Source organism: Amblyraja radiata, chromosome 19 (genome assembly GCF_010909765.2).
Source record: "Amblyraja radiata isolate CabotCenter1 chromosome 19, sAmbRad1.1.pri, whole genome shotgun sequence".
Lineage (NCBI taxonomy): Eukaryota > Metazoa > Chordata > Chondrichthyes > Rajiformes > Rajidae > Amblyraja > Amblyraja radiata.
This window is the reverse complement of record NC_045974.1, coordinates 19,558,811-19,579,170: the sequence shown is the minus strand read 5'-3', so window position 1 is coordinate 19,579,170 and position 20,360 is coordinate 19,558,811. Positions and strand designations below refer to the sequence as shown.

General features: G+C 50.4%; 1 protein-coding gene across 4 annotated transcripts in view; it reads left to right on the top strand.

The window, feature by feature from the left end:
* The first annotated feature begins 46 nt into the window (after window positions 1-46).
* Window positions 47-20,360, top strand: part of btbd11 (BTB domain containing 11) — a 36,096-nt gene continuing 15,782 nt past the window's right edge. For 2 of the 4 annotated variants that reach the window (XM_033037853.1, XM_033037854.1), the window contains exons 1-3: window positions 47-887; window positions 15,870-16,010; window positions 19,568-19,778. In XM_033037853.1, the coding sequence (XP_032893744.1) occupies window positions 122-887; window positions 15,870-16,010; window positions 19,568-19,778 (1,118 nt within the window). In that variant the 5' untranslated portion in view covers window positions 47-121. The remainder of the gene's footprint in view (window positions 888-15,869; window positions 16,011-19,567; window positions 19,779-20,360) is intronic. The other 2 variants (XM_033037852.1, XM_033037855.1) reach the window with 2 other exon arrangements.

Below are 20,360 nucleotides of genomic sequence, written 5' to 3'. Positions count from 1 at the left end.
CGCAGGGGGCGTGGCGACGCAGCGGGTTCGGGGGCGCGCAGGGGGCGTGGGGAGGCGGGGACTCGCCTGAGCCGCGCTGTCAGTATGCCTGCGGTGCAGCGGGCCGGGATGCGGCGCGGCGATGGCGGGCCGGGTTAAAGCCATGGGCCGGGCGCTGGAGGACCTGAGCCGGGACTCGGGCTACGGCGGCACCGCCGACTCGCTGCACTCGTCCAGCCTGTCGCTGAGCGAGGCGGTGGCGGCCGGCGCTGCCCATGAGGCTGAGGCCGAGGACATGGCGGGGCTGGAGTGCAGCCGGTTGCCGGAGCTGGAGCCGCCGCCATGGGACGTGCAGCAGCTGCGGGCCGCGCTGGGCCGAGAGCAACCGGCGGGCCGCTGGCCACAGCGCTCGCTGCTCCGCCTGTCGCGACTCCTGGGCCGGCCGCTGGTGCGCCTGGCCCGCGAGGCCCAGCGCCTGAGCCGCCGCTTCGCCCGTTGTGGCAGCGCCGAGCTGCGCGGCGCCCTCCGTATCGTGCTGCCCTGGCCGCTCGCCCGCCGCTGCTGCTCCGCCGGCCTGGCCGCCCTATCCCTCTACAGCATGAACGGAGCCCGCGGCTTCGGCCTGGGCAAGGCGGCCCGCTGCGGCCTGGCGCTCTCCGTCGGCCGCTTCTTCCGATGGATGGCCGACAGCCGCCTGGCGCCGCGCATTCACCCCCACGCCGCCGTCTACCTGGTCGCCGCCATGGAGTGTCTGCTTCTGGAGCTGGCCACCCGTGTCGGGCCGCCGCCCGGCCCTGGCCCCGTCACCATCACCCCGCAACACATCGACCGCTTCCTCGCCACCCAGCCCGACCTGCGGGGCCTCTGCCAGCACCACCGCCACCTGGACTGTGCCCGCACCGCCCAAGGTAAGTGTCTGCCCGCCGGGGTAAGTGGCGGTCGTGCGTGGGCCCCGGACATCGTTTGACCAGGGGAGCGGCTGGGTGGAGGATGTGAAGTGGCGGGGCAGGGGAGCGGGGTGGACTGTGTAGTAGAGAGGCAGAGTGTTGGGAGTGATGTTGCCAGGGACCTAACCGTCCTCATTCACGAGTCAGTCACAGGCAACGAGAAAGGCAAATGGTGTTTCAAACCATCCTCGATGTGCACACAATTCTCCCACTATTTCCCTCTTTCCCGCAGTCGCTCTGCTCCTATCCCTTTCTCCGTATACCTCTCCCAATCCTGAATCCCACATTTCTTCCTATTCCCCTGTACCCTTCCATCCATAACACTCCCTCTCCCTTCTCTCGTGTCCTTTTCACCTTTAGCCTTTGTCACTTACTCCACCCATCTGCTAATCAAACACCAGTATCCCACCTTCCATTTGCCAGACTATGTCCCACCTCACTCTCTTTTCCGATCTTATTTCCCCCCTATTCCATCAATTTGAAAAAGGGTTCCGACCTGAAACACCGTCTGTCCATTCCCTTCACAGATGCTGCCTGACCTGCTGAGTTCCTCCAGCACGTTGTGTCTTGCTGAACATTCCAGTATCTGCAATTTCTTGTGTCTTCAAGGCAAATGGTATGATGGACTTTGAGAGGGTTTGAGTAAGGAGTAAAGATGCCTTGCTGCCATTATTACTGAGCCTTAGTGGGACTGCATCTGGAGTATTATTGGCAGCTCTCTATGCCTTGTTTGAGCAGTTGCAGTTGTGTGTCCAGGATTTCAGCATGAGATTGAGTAGACAAGGGCTGGTGGCAGAATGATGGGTCTTACTGAAGCTTATAAGATCCTTGCAGGTGTGGAAAGACAGACTGCCTGAGGATGCTGGGCTTAGCTGAGGCAGATCAGTCTCGGGATAAAGGCTTGGTCGTTTAAGATGTGGCGAGGAAAGTTTTTCAGGATGGGTGAGGGTGACTGCCCTCCTGGAGGCTGTGGAGCTCAGTCTGTATTTATTTAAAACTGTGACAGAATTCTGGAAAGGCAGGGATTTGGAGATACTGCAGGAGGCCGGTGTGGAGGTAGAGACCAGCTGAGAGGGTCACGGTGGGCCTGAGCACCAAATGGCCGTCTCCTGCTTCTGTTTAGCGTCCTGCGTCATGGTGAGTTGGGCAAATTGGTGTGCAGGCTCAGTTTGCGAAGGCTGGAGCACTGCTGAAGGCGATGTGGGTTATTGAGGATGACTGGTATACCAGGGGCACAGTTGATTCAACCAAAGGTGGTTTCTGGCAGTTCATTATTTAACAGACATTGTGAAATCCATAGCAACAAAATGATACAGAAGTTATTTACTCTGTGCTGCACATGCTCGTGGGGGAGGGAGGGGGGGTTGTTTGAGATCAGATACATTGCAGCAATCACAATTTAAAAGCGGGGCACTGCTGCAGGTTGCCAATCCCTTGCAACCCAAATGATCCCTCAGTTCATAATAGACCGTTAATGGTGTAATGGAAGTAGGACGTTGTCTTGCTGATGCTAAAGTGTTTAGGGAAAAGCATTTCAATGATTAGGGGGGTGTAACGGATGAGGGAGGCACGGTTGGAAGGCCATCCAATCTCAGTTCCCAACCAACATCATCCAGATTGTGAAGTCTTCGCTTGTCGATGAGCATTGATGCGATCAGTACTCAATTATCACCCTGCGGAGGCAGGAGGAGAATTGTGGTATCTGGGATGTGGAGCATGGAGTTGTGATTAAGATCAGCCACAATCTTTGTGAATGATGGAGAATACTTGGGGCTCAGCAGCCTGCCCCAGGGTTGAAACTCTCTTTGCCCCTTTCCCATGTATGTTGAGCCTTTGCAGATCGGTTTGGGATTCCTGATCATCCAGTAACGAGGGATCAGTGCAGGCTAACATTCATGAGCTGCTGACCTTGTCCCTGCAAGATGAACCGCACTGCACTGATCAGCATTCTGTAATTCATCCTTTTTTTTTTGAATTGCAAGCATTTCTTTCATTATTTTTATTATTCCTTAAGTGTGTTTATAGTCATTGCTTCCTGACTTCTACCTGTGGCTATGCTGAACTGACAGTTTAATGTGTTGCTGATGGCTCCTGGAGTCAAATATCAGCATTTAGAATAACAATGAGGATTGATGGGGATAGACACAAAAAGCTGGAAGTAACTCAGAAGGTCAGACAGCATCTCTGTAGAAAAGAATAGGTGATGTTTCAGGTTGGGACCCTCTTTGGTCTCGAACCGAAACGTCATCTATCCCTTTTCTCCAGAGATGCTGTTTGACCCACTGAGTTACTCCAGCTTTTTGTGTCTATCCCCGTCAATACTCATTGTTATTCTAAATACTGATACTTGACTCCAGCAGCCCTTGGCCTAAGCCAGCATCTGCAGTTCCTTCCTACAGTATTGTCGGGGAAATTACGGTTTCTACTGAGCTTGAGCTCGTTTCTGGCATCGTGGGCGGGAGAGTTGTGGAGACTGGTTACATTACAGGCACACTTTCTTCAATTGATGTGGTGCAAGGTCTACATGAAGCAGATTTGTAAAGGCTCATTTCACAGTTAGCAAGCGTCTATTATAAATACACCGATGAGAAGTGGAGCATTAAGCAGTGTGAAAGGCAGCTTGTGGTTGCTGTTTATTTGAACTTTGAGTGTAAGGAACTGATGTATGAGGGTGCTTGATCTTTCTCAATCGTCCTTTCAGCAGCGATTCCCCCCCCCCCCCCCCCCCCCCCCCCCCGTGCTGCAACTCTCGAGCTGTTTACATCTCATCGCAGCCGAGGTGAAGCTGTTCATTGAGCTGCGATGGCAGAGATTGGGGGCCACCTTGTGATCCGGGACTGATTGGTCCTGATCCCACGGCGGCATTGCTCACAGGCTAATTCCTGCAAACGGCAAGTGAAGGCTCAAGGTGCATAGTCACACAGCATGCAAACTGGCCCTTTGGCCCAACTTGCCCATGCAGATCAAGATGCCCCACCTACACTAGTTCCACCTTTCCATGTTTGGTCTTATCCCTCTAAACCTTACCTATCCACGTACCTGTCCAAATGTATTTTAACTGTTATTAGAGTATCTGCTGGAAACTATTCAGAAAGTGGATGAGACAAATTTTAAAAATGTGTTGATCGCATACCAATTGTTAAAACACAGATCGGTGTTAGATTGCTGAGTTTACCACTATGATCCTGGCCATGCCAACCATGCCATGTGGCTCCAAGTTGTTTTTGGATGAATGTGGGGGAGGGGAGGTTGGTTGTTGGCATCCAGATCCCTGTTCATTCCAGTCGGACTGTTCTCATGGTCGCTGGAGGTGGTGTCTTTAGGATTGTTCAGGAATGATGTGAGGCTCCTGGCAAAGGGTGAAAATCCTCTAGTTCTATCTCCAACTCGCTCTGCCTTGGACCTGCTGATCATTGCCTCATGTCCGGCTTGTGGAATGTTCCATGGTCTCAGAGAAGCTGGAGAGGACACCAAAACCTCCTGAAGACCCAGGGACCAAGGACTCCATATCTGTCTCGCTTCATCACTGCACTCAACATATTACTGTGCTGTAGAAGCACTGCCAAGGTGGTTGTACTCTGACACATATTGGAAATCAAATTAAATGTATTCATGAGAGAGTTGGATATAGCTCTTGGGGCTAACGGAATCATGGGATATGTGGAGAAAGCAGGAACAGGGTACTGATTTTGGATGATCAGCCATGATTATATTGAATGGCAATGCTGGCTTGAAGGGCCAAATGGCCTACTCCTGCACCTATTTTCTATGTTTCTATGTACCATTTTAATATGCAAACGTTTGACACCTCATCTCTGCAGCGCTTTCTTGTTGGCAACTGAATGGCTCAATGCAACTGGATTTAAAAGTTCCTGTCTTTGCTGAACCCATATCATTATCGGTACATGACCCATTCTTCAATTAGCCAGCCATTAACTCCATAAACCCTGATTGAAATAATCAGATTCATTATCCTGCACTCACTTAAAATAATTTGTTTCATAAAGAATATCTTTGTGAGCAATCAAACATCCCTAAAAATGTCTCGCTGTGTCCAGCTCCTCCGCGTCCATGCCACATTGAGGCTTTGCGCAAGATTTCACATGTTGACAATAGGATAGATGGAGGCTACATTTGAATGCGTATTGCTGTACTTAATTTTTATCAGTTTGGTCATGTGGTTTTCTAATTGCAGCAGGTACTCTTTCTGCAACACAGCAGATTTGAAAACCATTGGTGTAAGCAGAGATTATGCAGCCTATAAGGGGAGAACACCAGGCTGGTATAATAATAATAATAATAATAATGGATGGGATTTATATAGCGCCTTTCTAATACTCAAGGCGCTTTACATCGCATTATTCATTCACTCCTCAGTCACACTCGCATTCGTATAAACCGCATTCAGATTTGTTTTTCCCCTCCCAACATTCACCCACATAACGGGGGTGGCATGTATGTGGGATTCAGTGTCACTTTGGCTCCCAGGATTACTGGGGCAATCCATAGCTTTACCTTTGCTGCAGGGTTTAATATTGCCAAAACCCCATTAATAGGATTTTGCTAACTTGGGCTGGTTGCAGACATGAAATTCGCTCAGTTTGGCAACTTGGTCGGCATGGACAAGTTGGGCCGAAGGGCCTGTTACCATGACTCGTAGGACAACATACAGTACATACAGTACTACAATGGCTAATAGCTCCTGGAAAGAGTTTGCAGTTTTCAAGTTGACATTTTCACCAACACTCTTTATTTTAAATTAGACTCTAATTCACCCAAATTCCTTCTGTTATTCCTGTATCATCCTACACTTAAGTGTGGCTACTGAGTTCAATAGACCTGGCCGTCAAAGGTTCCTGATGCCTGTGATCCTGGGTGTGCTGAAACCAGCTTGTGTCCACTGATGCACATGAAACGATGCAACCTCCAATGAGAAATCCAACATATACTTGTCCACGATTCTTCACATCAGGAATTTTGGGACCACTGTTGCTACAAAAGAATGAGATGCCTGGTCTTGGCATCTGACTCAAGTCCACAAGGATTTTGTTGTAATCCTAACTGCGTGAGTTGGTGATTGTATGGCTAACACCCAGAGTAGGCAAAATATGTAGGAAGGAACTACAGATGCTGGTTTACACTGAAGATAGACATAAAATGCTGGAGTAACTCAGCGAGTCGGGTAACATCTCTGGAGAACAGGAATGGGTGACGTTTCAGGTCAAGGCCCTTCAGACTGAGAGTCAGGGGAGAGGACTCTTCGTCTGAAGAAGGGTCTTGACCCGAACATCACCCATTCCTGCTCTCCAGAGATGCTGCCTGTCCTGCTGAGTTACTCCAGCATTTTGTGTCTATCCGAGAGTAGGCAATCTTGGACATCTTTTGAGCAAAAGAAAGCAAAATAGTGAGAATGTTCCACAAATGACCTTTTCTTTAGTCTTTGTGAACTCTGTGGGAAATGGGAATATATCTAGTCATTGAGCAGGCTGGATTGTGAGGGGTGGATTTACAAATGTTGTAATTTGTGTCTGCGGAATTTGAATCACTGCTTTGGGACATTAAAGCCAGATGCCTCATACTAAAAACAGCGGAGCTGTGATATGACTAGCACCAGAGAGCGGTATAAATTGTGCTACTGCCAACACATAAACAGCACACAACTAAAATGTGAGGAAATGTTCATTTTGGTGCATTAAAACTGCAATGGAACAGCTATGAAAATCAACAGCACTGTGCACAGAACCCCTGGTATAAGGCTGCATGCAGTCTCCAATACATCAAAACACTTGCCAAGAAATGTGTGCAAAGGCTTTGGGCACTAACTTCAGATTCAGTCTATCCTCTGTAAACTGGTCCTGTGAAAATTGAACTGATGCACTTCACTTTTTAGGGAAAGTTTGCGTAGATTAACTGTGGGGTGACGGGAGAATCCCCATTCCAACAAACTGAGTTCCATAAAGTGTTCAGTCGGAACCCTATCTTTCGTCTCATAGCCCTTAATGCCTATTCTTGATCTCCACTCCTAGTCATGCAGTCCAGAAACAGGCCCTTTGGCCCAACTCGTCCATGCTGACCAAGATGCCCCATTTGCTAATATGTTGGGCGGTTTGCCTCTGGTGGTGAACTCCATGGGTTTATGTCCCGTGGAACGGGAAACGTTGAACCCTGGTTGCCCCGTTACAGGGAGGATGTGGGGACATTGGGGAGGGTGCAGAAGAGGTTTACCTGGATGTTGCCGGGATTGGAGGGTATTAGCTATGAGGAGAAGTTGGACAAGCTTGGGTAGTTTTTCGTGGCGCATTGGAGGATATGGATCATGTGCAGGCAGAAAGAATTGGTTTAATTTTCTGTGCATGTTTAGCACAGAATTGAGGGCTGAAGGGCCTCGCTGTGCTGTCCTGTTGAGGTTTTGAGGTTACTAACATTTAGGGTGTCGACCTTGGCTTAATGGGCAGAAGTCTGGCTTCTGAGTTGGATAATTGGGCAGATAACCCCACTCCTATTCATCAAGCAGACCCACAGTCCAGCACTGAGGACATTGTTCATGTGCTGTTTTTCCCTCGCATCCAAAGGAACCACCAACAAATGTCTAAAAACAGGTTATCTGACCATGTTTGTGCAATCAATTGAGCGATGTTGCATTGAAAAGTGTGTGGTCTGAGAGAATGAGGATCAAAAGGTGTTGTGAAATTGTAAGTGTGACTTTACCTTTATGGCGCCCTGGGCTGTCGGGAGCATTATATGTGCTCAGGCACAGGGACAGGTCTGGAGAACCGTGCCAGACCCCGTGGTGTTTAAACCCCCCTCCCGTTCACTGCCTCTGTCACGCTGCACACTGCCTCTGTTCACTTGCGCACCTGTGACATTTGTTCAGTTCGAGATGCAATGTAAATGCCAGGTTGAGACTGTTTTGTGGAGTTAGTGAGAGCAGAGGTCAGAGCTGAACCTGCAGTTGGTCAAAGTGAAGAATGCGAGCGGCATTTCAGTAGCATGATGTCAGTCGCTGATGGGTAGCAGATGTCGGGTGGTTCATGTTAATGTGCAGACATTTTCATGCAGGAGACTGAGGTACCATCTTGGTGGAGCTATCATAGGGTCATGCATGGTGAGGTTGCGTTGTAATGTTTCACAAGGTCACGCACAAGCACAGTATGGACCTGCTGGGCCCGTGTACTGCGAAGGAGTGAGGAGTCTCTTTGCAGTGAGATTGGGCACATTAGCTGTGACCTAGAGACTTGCACCTGAAAGGCACTGTGTCCATGCAGCTGGTGTGCACTGTGGCTGGAGTCGGCTGATGTAGCTGCTGTGAGGCTGAGTCAATGTTGCAGGGTAATCGATCCCTCCTGGGAGAATTCCTTCCTGGAAAACAACTCGCGGCACAGCAGAAGGCTTGGGTGATGGTGCCGCTTTACTCAGAGCCAGCCGCAGACTCCACGGAGACTGCCGGCCCTCAGAGAGGGCAAGTTGGAGTCTGCAGCACTGGGCCCCTTCGAACTGCTGGTCAACGAACAGCACCGTGCCATTGCAACACCGGACTGAAGGCAAGCCTGACAAATGTCACCTTCACCAACCAGTGTCACCACTTTGGGAACTATGTACCTACATCACTAGGTCTCTCTGTCCTATCACACTCCCCAGGGTCCTGTCATTTATTGTGCAAGTCCTGCCCTGGTTGGTCCTATCAAGATGCAACATCTCCCATTTAACTGAGTAAAACTTCAGTTGCAGGCACCAGAGCCTTGTAACTCGGGGCAAGGCCCTATCACTGCTAGTGTGATCACCTAGGTCACACTCTGTCTTTTTTGGCCATCAGACTCGAGCTGGGCCTGCACTGCCCACACCCCTCGCTCCAGTGATCCACAGCCTCCAACAGCGACAGCAGATCGTAGAGGATGCTTGGCTGCTGCGTGGTGAAGTGGAATCTTCAGGCCTGGTCAGACCCCGGGGGTGGGGAGCCCAAGGTGTGGAGATTGGGTGGGGTTGGGGCCCCTGGGTTGGAGGGGAGGGGGGGTGGGAGGGGAGTATCGTTGCATCGAGAAGAGTGTGCAGATTAAAATAAAAGTGCAAGGTCTTCAAGGTAGCTTGGAAGATTGAGGATACGATTGACGATAAGAGATCTCTGCTCCAGAGCCTGATAACAGCGGGGAAGAAGCTGATCCTGATTCAAGTGGTATGTGCTATCAAGTGTTGGTATCTTCTACCCAATGGGAGAGGGGAGAATAGGGAATGCCCGGAGATGTTGTCTATTGTAGCCTTTGAGCCCTCTGGCATACGGTGAGGTCAGCCGTGATCATTCGGTTGGACAGGGGTATAATGAGATCACCAAGTGTAATATATCCAAGTTTATTGCTGCAGAGCTACGTGACTGTGGTTTGTGAGGAAGATGCAGAGAGACGTCAGGGGGATAGACAGACCCAGAACATGGGCAGGTGAATATAATGTAGAAAAATGCGAGGTCATCTGTTTTGGTATTTTAAAAATGAAATGTGGGGTGTTGGGGTCGGGGGCAGTGGGGGTCCTTGCACGGATCACTGAAAACTAACATGCCAGCACTGCAAGCATTCTGAGGCAATGGTACACTGGCCTTTGTTGCAAGAGAGTGTTGTGCTGACGCGCCTTATTTTGATTTTATAGTTCTCTGGTGAGACGGAATTTGGAATATTGTGGACAGTTCTGGTCTCCCTCTCTCTGGAAGGATGATTTGCGGGAGGGGGAGTGCAGCTAAGGTTCACCAGATTGCTACTTGGGGTGATGCATTTGGCATGCGATGTGAAATTAAGCAGATTGGCTGTAATTTGTCATGAGTTTAGACGGTCGAGCAGTGATCACATCCTGAACCAGGGTTCACAATCTCAAAATAAAGGGGGTCCTTCGGGGGTACCGGACATTCACCCGGGGGGGGGGGGTGTGAGTGAGTGCCAGGAACAAGCTGCCAGAGAGAGTGGCGGAGTCAGAGTCATTGCCAGTGTTTAAAGGTCTGGATCAGTGTTTGATTCGCTCAGGGATTGGAGGTTACAGGGCAGGTGCTGAGAGAATGGATTGATACTGAGGAGCCCCCGTGACCAGTATGGATGTGGGGGGCCGAATGGCCAGTGTCCATGCCGTATTCGTCTACAATGTGACCGGTTGATCATCCTCGATTTTCCATTAGTGATTTTGCCTTCTGCCAGATCTGTGGCTCAGGAATTCCCTCCCTAAACCCCTGCACCTTCCCTCATTAATGGTCTCTTTTCCCCCTTCAAAATATCAAAGACATTGGTTTCTTGGCTTGTTGTCTGTGGCTTGAGGTCCCTCTGTGGAACACCTTGAAACGTTTGACAGCGTTAAACCTGCCGCCTGCAGTTTGTCTGTTCAATTAGAACAATCTGGTGTGGTTTGAGTTTTGGATGCGGCCGTTACCATGGTGCTGTTAGTGGGAGCTTGCTACGCACAGAGTGGCTACTGTGTTTGTTATCTTCACGGCCCTGTCCAGCACTCTGGTCTTGGTGTTAAGTGGTAAATATCAGAGGTGGTGCAGTCCTCACTCTGCAGCGACTGTCCTGTGCACAGCCAGAACCCCTCCAACCGGGCTGTTGTTGTTTCTGTATTGTGTGGAATGTTAGAACGCCGACCCAGTCCAACTGTTCATATTTTGCCGTGGGTGACGGGATCTGTAGGACCATGCTGCCTGAACACACCTGCCTTGCAGATGTGTAGGGAGGAACTGCAGATGCTGGTTTAAACAGAAGACAGACAAAAAAGGCTGGTGTAACTCGGCGGGTCAGACAGCATCTCTGGAGAAAAGGAAGAAGTGACGTTTCAGGTTGAGACCCTTCTTCAGACTGAGAATCAGGGGAAAGGGGAGCGAGAGATATAGGTGGTACTTGGGAGAAATTAAAGGAAGATATGCAAAAAGCAACGATAATCATGGAAGTGTGGGGCACACAATAGGCCATTGTTGGCTGTGGAAGAGGTGATAAGGAGAATACAGACGGAGGAACTCAATAGGACGACAATGAAACTAGTACGATGACTAGCGTGGGGGAGGGATGGTGCGAGAGGAGATGCAAGGGTTACTTGAAGTTGGAGAAATCAGATGCAGATGCTCTGCATGGACTTTGTTAGATGAGCTCCTGCCTGAGGGGAGGAGGAATTTCAGACTAAACAGTTGAGGAAGGTAATGTGGCTGAAGACCAGGTTCCTTTTCAGCTTGTCTCCTAACGACAGCAGTCGGGAATTGCTGCGTGTCGGGCCGGGGATCCTCAGTGTGGGCAGTGACAAGCGTCATGCACCTAGACGCAGTAATGGTGTTATGCGTAAGAGAACACTATACATAAGCACATGTACAACGGCCTCTCATGGACCCATCAACATGCTTTCCCCTTCGCCTCCCGCACCAACATCGCTCAGCCTCCATGCCTCCCACAGCTGACCGCTACCCCCCCCCCCCCCCCCCGAGTGCCTCCGTGGTCACGGGACGTGAGCCCCCTCACCGGCACCAATCCTCCCCTCCCTTCCGTCTGCAGCTGCCACACATGCAGGCAGCGTGAGTTTACTGTTACCTACACAAAGGGCAAGTGGTCGTGCAACCTCTCTACTTCCCTGCACTGGGTGATGAGTCAAGGGGCCGAGGTGCGTGCACTTGTGCCGGGCAAGCGTTCCATGGCACCGTGTTACCCGCACGATGGGCAAGAGGGTCCGTCCCACCGTGTGTTACAAGCGTGCCAGTTCCATCACGCCGTGTTACATGTGTGCCAGGCCAGTGGTTCCGTCCCGCTGTGTGTTACAGAGAAAAACACAGGAAAAGTGAACACGTGGCAATGCTGCTGTTACTGAGGCTGCAAACCAATCTCCGGCAGCAACAATACTTTGCTCCAAGCTGCATTGTAAAGGCAAGGTCTCGTAACAGCTAAATAAAACACTGCCCAGTGATGACCCCCTTCTCCCGTCTCCACGGTCCCCCTCCTCTTGGACACCCCAGTATGGCCCTCGACCCTCTCTAGATCTCTTTATTTCTAACTGCCGATGTGATATCAACTGTGGCAGCTTTTCCACTCCCCTTACCTACTCCAACCTCACCCCCTCTGAACGTACAGCCCTCCGCTCGCTCTGCAGCAACCCTGACATTACAATCAAACCCGCCGACAAGGGAGGTGCCGTGGTCGTCTGGCACGCTGACCTCTATCGGGCTGAGGCCAGGCGACAACTCTCAGATACCTACTCCTACTTATCTTTGGACCATAGGAAATAGGCAACGTTTCGGCCCGAAACGTTACCCATTTCCTTCACTCCAAGGATGCTGCTGCACCCGCTGAGTTTCTCCAGCACTTTTGTCTACCTTCGATTTTCCAGCATCTGCAGTTCCTTCTTAAACACAATATCCTTGGACCATGATCATGATCCCACAGATGAGCACCAGACCATAATCTCAAGCACCATTGCTGGTTTCATCACTTCTGCCTATCTGCCTTCCACAGCCTCCAACCTTATCGTTTCCCAGTCCCACACACCCCGTTTTTGCCTTCTCCCCAAAATCCACAAACATAACTGCCTGGCAGACCTATTGTTTCTGCCTGCTCCTGTCCCAGGGAAATGATTTTCACATACCTCGATTCCATCCTATCTCCCCCCCGGTTCAATCTCTCCCGATCTATGTCCAAGATACCTCACATGCCCTTCGTCTCTTTAATGACTTCTGCTTTCCAAGCCCCCACTCTCTCAACTTAACTATGGGCGTTTCCATCCCCCAATAGGAAGACCTTAAAGCCCTCCGTTTCTTCCTCGACTGCAGAGCCATCCAATTTCCCTCTACTAACACTACTCCGCCTAGCGGAGCTGGTCCTCTCCCTCAACAACTTCTCATTTGACTCCTCCCACTTCCTCCAAGTCCAAGGCGTAGCTATGGGCACCCGCATGGACCCCATCTATGCCTGCCTCTTTGTAGGGTACGTTGAACAATCCCTGCTCCAGGCGCACACTGGCCCTATCCCCAAACTCCATCTCTATTACATTGATGACTGCATCGGTGCTACCTCCAGCACCCATGCAGAACTCATGGACTTCATTAGCTTCACCACCAATTTTCATCCTGCACTCAAATTTACTTGGACCATCTCCGACACCTGCCTCTTCTTTCTTGATCTCTCGGTCTCCATCACAAGAAATAGACTATTGACTGACGTCAATTACAAACCCACTGAGTCCCACAACTATCTCGACTGCACTTCTTCCCACCCTGCTTCCTGCAAAGACTATCCCCTACTCCCAATTCCTCTGTCTATGCCGCATCTGTGCCCAAGATGAGGTGTTCCATACTAGAACATCTGAGATGTCCTCATTCTTTAGGGAACAGGGGCTCCCCTCTCCCATCATAGATGATGCCCTCGCTCGTGTCTCCTCAGTACCCTGCAGCTCCGCCCTTGATCCTGCTTCCCCCAAGTCGCAACAGAGACGGAGTCCCCGTAGTCCTTACCTTTCACGCCATCAGCCGTTGCATACAATACATATTCCTCCGAAATTTCCGCCACCTCCAACAGGATCCCACCACTAGCCACATTTTCCCATCTCCACCCCTTTCCGCCTTCCGCAGTGATTGTTCCCTCTGCAACTCCCTGGTTAACTCATCCCTGCCCACCCAAACCACCCTTCCCAAGCAACTGCAGAAGATGCAATACCTGTCGCTATACCTCCTCCCTCGACTCTGTCCAGGGACCCAGACAGTCCTTTCAGGTTAGGCAGAGGTTCACTTGCATCTCCTCCAACCTCATCTACTGTATTCATTGTTCAAGATGTGGACTCTTATACATCAGCGAGACCAAATGCAGACTGGGCGATCGTTTCGCGGAACACCTTCGCTCAGCCCGCGTGAACCAACCTGATCTTCCGGTTAGTAGACAAGGTAGACAATCAGTCTGAAGAAGGGTCTCGACCCGAAACGTCGCCAATTCCTTCTCTCCATGGATGCTGCCTCACTCGCTGAGTTTTCCAACATTTTTTGTCTACCTTCGATTTTTACAGCATCTGCAGTTCTTTTTTAAACAATCTCCCGGTTGCTGGACACTTCCCATTCCTCCACAGACCTTTCTGTCCTCTGTCTCCTCCATTGTCAGAGTGAGGCTAAACGCAAATTGGAGGAACAGCATCTCATATTTCATTTGGGCAGCCCAGTGGTATGAATATTGATTTCTCTCACTTCAGGTAATAATAATAATAATAATAATGGATGGGATTTATATAGCGCCTTTCTAATACTCAAGGCGTCCCCCCCCCCCCCCTCTCTATCCAACTCAAGTTGCACAAGCTTCTCATTTTCACCCTACAAAGCTTACAATGGCCTGTTTCCTTTATCATCGTAACTTTTTTGCATATCTTTCATTCATTGTTCTTTATCTCTTCACATCATCGTCTATATCTCTCATTTCCCTTATTCCAAACCATTCTGAAGAAGGGCCTCGACCCGAAACGTCACCCATTCCTTCTCTCCAGAGATGCTGCCTGTCCCGCTGAGTTACTCCAACTTTCTGTGTCTATCTTCAAAATAAAACACATATTGGCATTGTTCAACACATCAGACGTTTGGATACATTGGCTCCGAAGCAGGCACTTCAGTCAAGGTGAAGCTGTGTCTCGCAGCGTTCACCTTCAAACAGCGCTGGGGTGAGGGAGGCTACTGCAGAGGTGGCAGTGTTAGCTATATGCTGGATAATGCCTGCTGCGGTAAATAGAAGTCCCAGAGAATCCTCGCAAACATGCTGAATCGTCTCGGATATCTAAGAAAGTAAACCCGCTGATGAGTTTTCTCGATCACCACATTGGTGTGAAGGGGCCAGGTCGGGTTGCTGATGATGTGAATGCCAAGCAACTCACAGCTGTTGACCATCTCTTCCAGCTTCCACTCTTTCTGTGTAGAGGGAATTTTGGGCATGGGAATATTAATATTATCCGCCGTGGGTGTGGGGAAATGAGCTTCTCAAGAGCCAAAGGGTTACGGTTTTGCGATGCATTAAATATTAATCTTCCTGTCACTTTGCTAAACATCAGCTCTCCCTTGAGGGAAGCCTCGGTGGATGTGGATGTTGAATGACCTTGCTGTTGTCCCTCAGTCCACCGTGCAGACGAGAGTGACCCTGACTGCATTGTCCACACTCTGCCCAGTGTTTTCTCACTGACATCTTGGAACCTTTGTGCTTTGGTCCTCATGCACCTCGTTGCATCCTGGAAAGAATTAAAAGGCCTGTAGCGCATTCTCTTGTACAGAAGCAGCAGGCACGAGCTTTAATTCATCTCATGGGACAAAACCTTTCATCCTCTGAGGTCTCCTACCCTGGGCTCCCAGCTTCATTCACTTTCCTAGCTTTTCCTCATTCAGTTGTGTGGAGTTCCTGGCAGGCTTAGATTTATTATGCTGTGATGTTCACATTGGTGCATTGGCAAGTGAAAGCTGTAAACACTGATTAGAAACACGGATGGATTTGTTGAAACAATTCGCAGTTGGAACCAACAGAGAGGAATGTGTTTGTGGCATCTCAACAGCCAAGTGTTGCTTCGGCTGCATCTGGCTCCTCCCTGGCCCACTTGCTACTCACACCCCATGTCACCTTCAGTGCTAAGTGCCAACACTAATGATGGTCCTCCCTTGGCCTGCCGCTGTGGAGCTGAGCTTCTCCGCTGTCAGTGATCTCATTTCCCACAGGGAATATAGTTGGCAGTTCACCCAGTTACTGCTGAATAGTTAATGTCCACCAGTCACTGACACAGTGAGCACCTTCCCATTTAATAAACCTTTAATGTTCGCAAGCATTGTGAGACTGCAGGTGTGGTTCATGGGCAAAGCATTGCTCGGTTTCTGCCTGTGTACCGGGCATTGAAGATGTCTGTGGGGGGTGGGGGGTGGGGGGGGTGGGACCTGTCTGCTGATGGAGACTGAGTGATGCCACTGTCACGTGCCGTTGTGTTTCTCTCCAGGAATCCTCGTCCTACCGGAGACCCTGGAGCTGGACTCGGTGGTGGGCAAGTCGGGGGGTTCCCTGATCTACAGCCAGGCCGAGGTGCGCAGCATCGAGCAGACGTTACTGGTGACCCGCGTGGGAAGCATCGCCGAGCTCAGTGAGTGTACACCCACCCTGTCTGAAGGGTCCTGACCCGAAACGTCACCTATTCCTTTTCTCCAGAGATGCTGCCTGACCCGCTGAGTTACTCCAGCACTTTATGTCTCTCTGCCCATTCTGACTACCCCAGCCTTAGGCTGACCACTGACAGCCCACCGTGTGAGCACGGGTGGTGCCTCGAGCTCTCACTGCGACACCCTTGCTGCCTGTACCGGGGGTTGGTTTGACGTGTTCTACCCCTCTGGGAGCTCTGTCTTTGGACTGGGTTTACCTGAGGTGGCAGGAACCTGCACTCACTGACCCCTGGCCCGCCTCCCCCCACTCGCCTAGTGCAACACTGTGCCTCCAGGGTAAGGGCTGTGTGCCCGCTCCTTACAGTTCAGGTGCTGAAGGAAGATACTTGTGCAGTGCACCGCTCCAATGTGACATAGTGAACCAGATAACACCCTGTCGAATGCCAGATGCTTGGGAGGTGTTTAGTTACTGTCTGTGTGCATGGCGCCAGCGGTGTGTACAAGCTCCTGATGTACTCTTCAATAGCAGCACTTGCCATATGCGCCAGCCACGGATCGGTTACCATTCACACACAGGAAGGGTATGTGCATTACATTAAAAAAATCGAAGGCCTGAATATCTTGTTTGTCATTAAGCCAAAGAGGTTCCATGACCCTTGCTGCGAGCGGAAATATTTGGATGGGTTTCGAAGTGATGAGTTGATGGTTTTGAACTCTGAGGGCATTTCCAGTTTGTCGCTAATGGAAACTGCTGAACCAGCGTGACCTGTGACAGCAGCTAGAAATAGAGAGAACAGTGCAAGTTCTTCCTGAATTTTCCAAAATTCTTTGCCGCTTGTCACTCTCGGGCATGTTTGGACAGTGTGCAGGTTGGATTCTGTCGGGTAAGATTCAGTTCTGTTTCAGTGAAGTCCTTGCCCTGGGTGTGACTGGGTACCTTGCCAGCTCTGCTGCCTATAGCTATCACCCTAAGTTCAGCAGCCCCGCTCAGAGGTCCACATCTGGACACCGTTCTGGTGCCGGTGGGTGCAGAGGTCCAGCCAGTTTGGCGGCTGCCTGTTTTACTCCATGTGTATGAAGGAACTGCAGACGCTGGTTTACACTGATGATAGACACAAAATGCTGGAGTAACTCGGAGGCAGCGTCTCTGGAGAGAAGGATGGGTGGTGGATGTATGGAACAAGCTGCCAGAGTAGGTAGTTGTGGCAGGGACTATCCCAACATTTAAGAAACAGTTAGACAGGTACATGGATTGGACAGGTTTGGAGGGATTTGGGCCAAATGCGGGCAGGTGGGACTAGTGTAGCTGGGCCGGTGTGGGCAAGTTGGGCCGAAGGGCCTGTTTCCACACTGTATCACTCTGTTACTCGTCTAAGCAATGGGTGAAGTTTTGGGTTGAGACCTGCAGAAGGCTCTTGAGCTGAAATGTCACCCATTCCTTCTCTCCAGAGATACTGCTTGTACCGCTGAGTTACTCCAACATTTTGTGTCTATCTTTGGTGTTCGCCAACAATCTCTTTGTTCCGGTTCATATCAAATGTGTCTGACAAGTGAACTCTCTCAAAGTCGTCCAGGAGTTAAATAAAATACACCCAATGCTCGTCAATTAGCGCACTTCCTAAATAAACTCAGAATCTGAAATCTGAGGTTATTCTAGCATTGTAAACATTAGTATTGCCCAGACCTTTAGCTTTGTATTCCAGGGGATGAAATTCCTGTAATAGTTTTTTATTACCTAACCTCGGAGCTGAAATACTGGAGGGTCTGCACAGCCCCTTTAAGGTGAAGGCATCCACCAATGTGAAATGGTCACATTGGCTGGAGTGTGTTCGCCAGAGCTGGCCTGATGGTCTGAGAGGTCCGAGCCTGGGCAGTATGACTCTGATCGTCCTGCTTTCCTGGGGTATGGTACTCCTGTCATCATCACTGAATTAGGAATGAGAAAAGTTGAGAATCCTAGCCCGGTAGTTTGAGAGTTTGAGCTCTTTAAACTTGTGCAGTGCAGAGCCTAATGGTTGTGAGAATGACTCTGAACTACGGGCTTGTAATAAACTCCAGCTCCCTGTGGTCATTGGAGCAGGCAGTGTCCACCCTTGCCCGGTCTGGGCAGCGTGTGACCCCAGACCCTCAGCAGCGGGTGACGGGACAGCCCTCTGCTTTGGGCCACTGTACATGGCACTCAGGGTATCAGACAGCATGGTCGACCACCTGTGGGCTGCTCGGGCAGAGACGGTAACTGGGTCTTGCTGACAAGATCACATCCCAAGAATGAAGAAATCCCTCCAGCTATCAGTGGGAGGGTTTGTGTTCACTGTGGAATTCCAGCCAGGATGATGATGTGATGATGCCCATTAGTGGTATATTATTCAGTGAATGTCAGTGGGATACAAATTATCCCAACGGCGGGTTAGTTGAGAAGTCTTGCAGATGTTTCAAGCAGTGAGACATCTGTAAATAATTTACTGTGGGTCACAACTCTGATCAAAACATGCTGGAAATAGACAAGGGGATGGGGTAATGCCCAGTTAAGACAGAAACCACGGCCACACCTCTGCTCTTGATCAGAACTGTGTCTCAAACATCTGCTTTGATTGTTTTGGGTGTCAATCATTCCAGCTCACTGTGCCAATACCTTTCAAAGCACCTTCTAGTCTTTTTCTCTTCACCCTCTATCCATCCCTCTTTTCTGGTCTTTGGTCGGAGTCACTGGCTTTGTCTGCTCCGGATTCAGTCCGAGTTCACTCCACCAGAAATAGATGTGGCGTTTGAATCCTGGAGGATTTGGTGAAGAGCACAGTGAGCTGTGTGTAGTCCGGGATCATAAACAAACATGGGCAGCGGTTGTGTAACACGCGGTTGTACTGTAAGGGTTATACAAACAATTTCAGCTAAAATTCAATGATCAGCTAAATTAGCAGCATATCATTCCAAACCCTTCGAAAACAAGATGTCCCCAAGACAAGTGGAAATGTTTTTGAACCTGTTCCCACACAATACTTGGGAACCCCGTCTTGTTCTCTAAGCAGAACATGTTGGGCGGACCACCTATGTCCCCGACCGCTAGTAGTGCAGAGCCGCTGCAGGCAGGGGGAATTGTGATTGGCTCCGGGAGGGGGTATAGCACGGTCTGCTGAGATAAATGCCCTAAAGGATGGTCTCGGGCGCACCCCCAGAGGAGAGAGTCCCAGCCTTGTACTGTGTCGCGAACGGTGCCAGGTGATCAACAAGAACATCCTGCGGCGTGCTCTGCTGTGTACTCGGGGTTTGCGAGTGCGTACCCGGATATGCGAGTCCAAGTGCCTCATTGGTAGTGCAATGAAATACCTTGTTATTCACACTTTGTTGTCTGAATCCGGTGATTTATCGAATAAAACAGCGTGTTTCGAGCAGTTTACTAGCGGGGAGGGCAGAGTGAAAAATGGAACTGGTCGGCATTCGTGACCTCGGGATGCACTGGGAACTGTGGATAGTAGAGACCGATGGGCTGAAAGGGCTTGGGGTGAAGGATGCCTGAGCTGAGCTTCCTGTGTCCGTTCCTCAGGTGAGCTGGTGTCCCGGGCGATGCAACACCTCCATCGTATGAAGTGGTGGGACTGCGGTGACGGTTCGCCGGCCAGCCACAGCCACAGGCACGGGCCGCTGCACTGGGACACTGAAGCTCTCTACACCCTCTGCTACTTCATGCAGTCTGCTCAGCTGGAGTGGGACAGCCCCGGTGTGGAGCCGGGCACTGTTAGCCTGAGCACCGACAGGTAACACCCTCTGCGCCACGGTAACGCTGCCCCCTCCTCAAACCGGCTCACTGGCGACACAAAAAATAACTGGGGCAGACATTTGGACAGAGATATGGATAGAGGACGATGGGCCAAATGCAGGTCAAGGGCACCAGCCCAGTAACTTGGTCAGCATAGACAAGGTGGGCTGAAGGGCTAGTTCCTGTGACTAGGAGGAAGACTAGACTCTTGGAGTTAGTGTCAAACAGCATGGAAATAGGCTCTTCAGCCCAACTTGCCCATGCTGACCAACATGCCCATCTACACCAGTCCCACTTGCTTGCATTTGGCCCATATGCTTCCACGCCTATCCTATCCGCATATCTGTCTAGATGTTTGTTAAACGTTGCAATAGTAACTGCCTCAACTATCTCCTCCAGCAGCTTGTTCCACACCCATCACTCTTTGTATAAAACAAAAGTTTCCCCTCTGGTTCCTGTTAAATCCTTCCACCCTCACCTTAAACCTAAACCTATTGGTTCTTGATTTCCTCAACTCTGGGTAAAAGACTGTGCATTCACCTTATCTATTCCCCTTGTGATCTTATACACCTCTACCCCT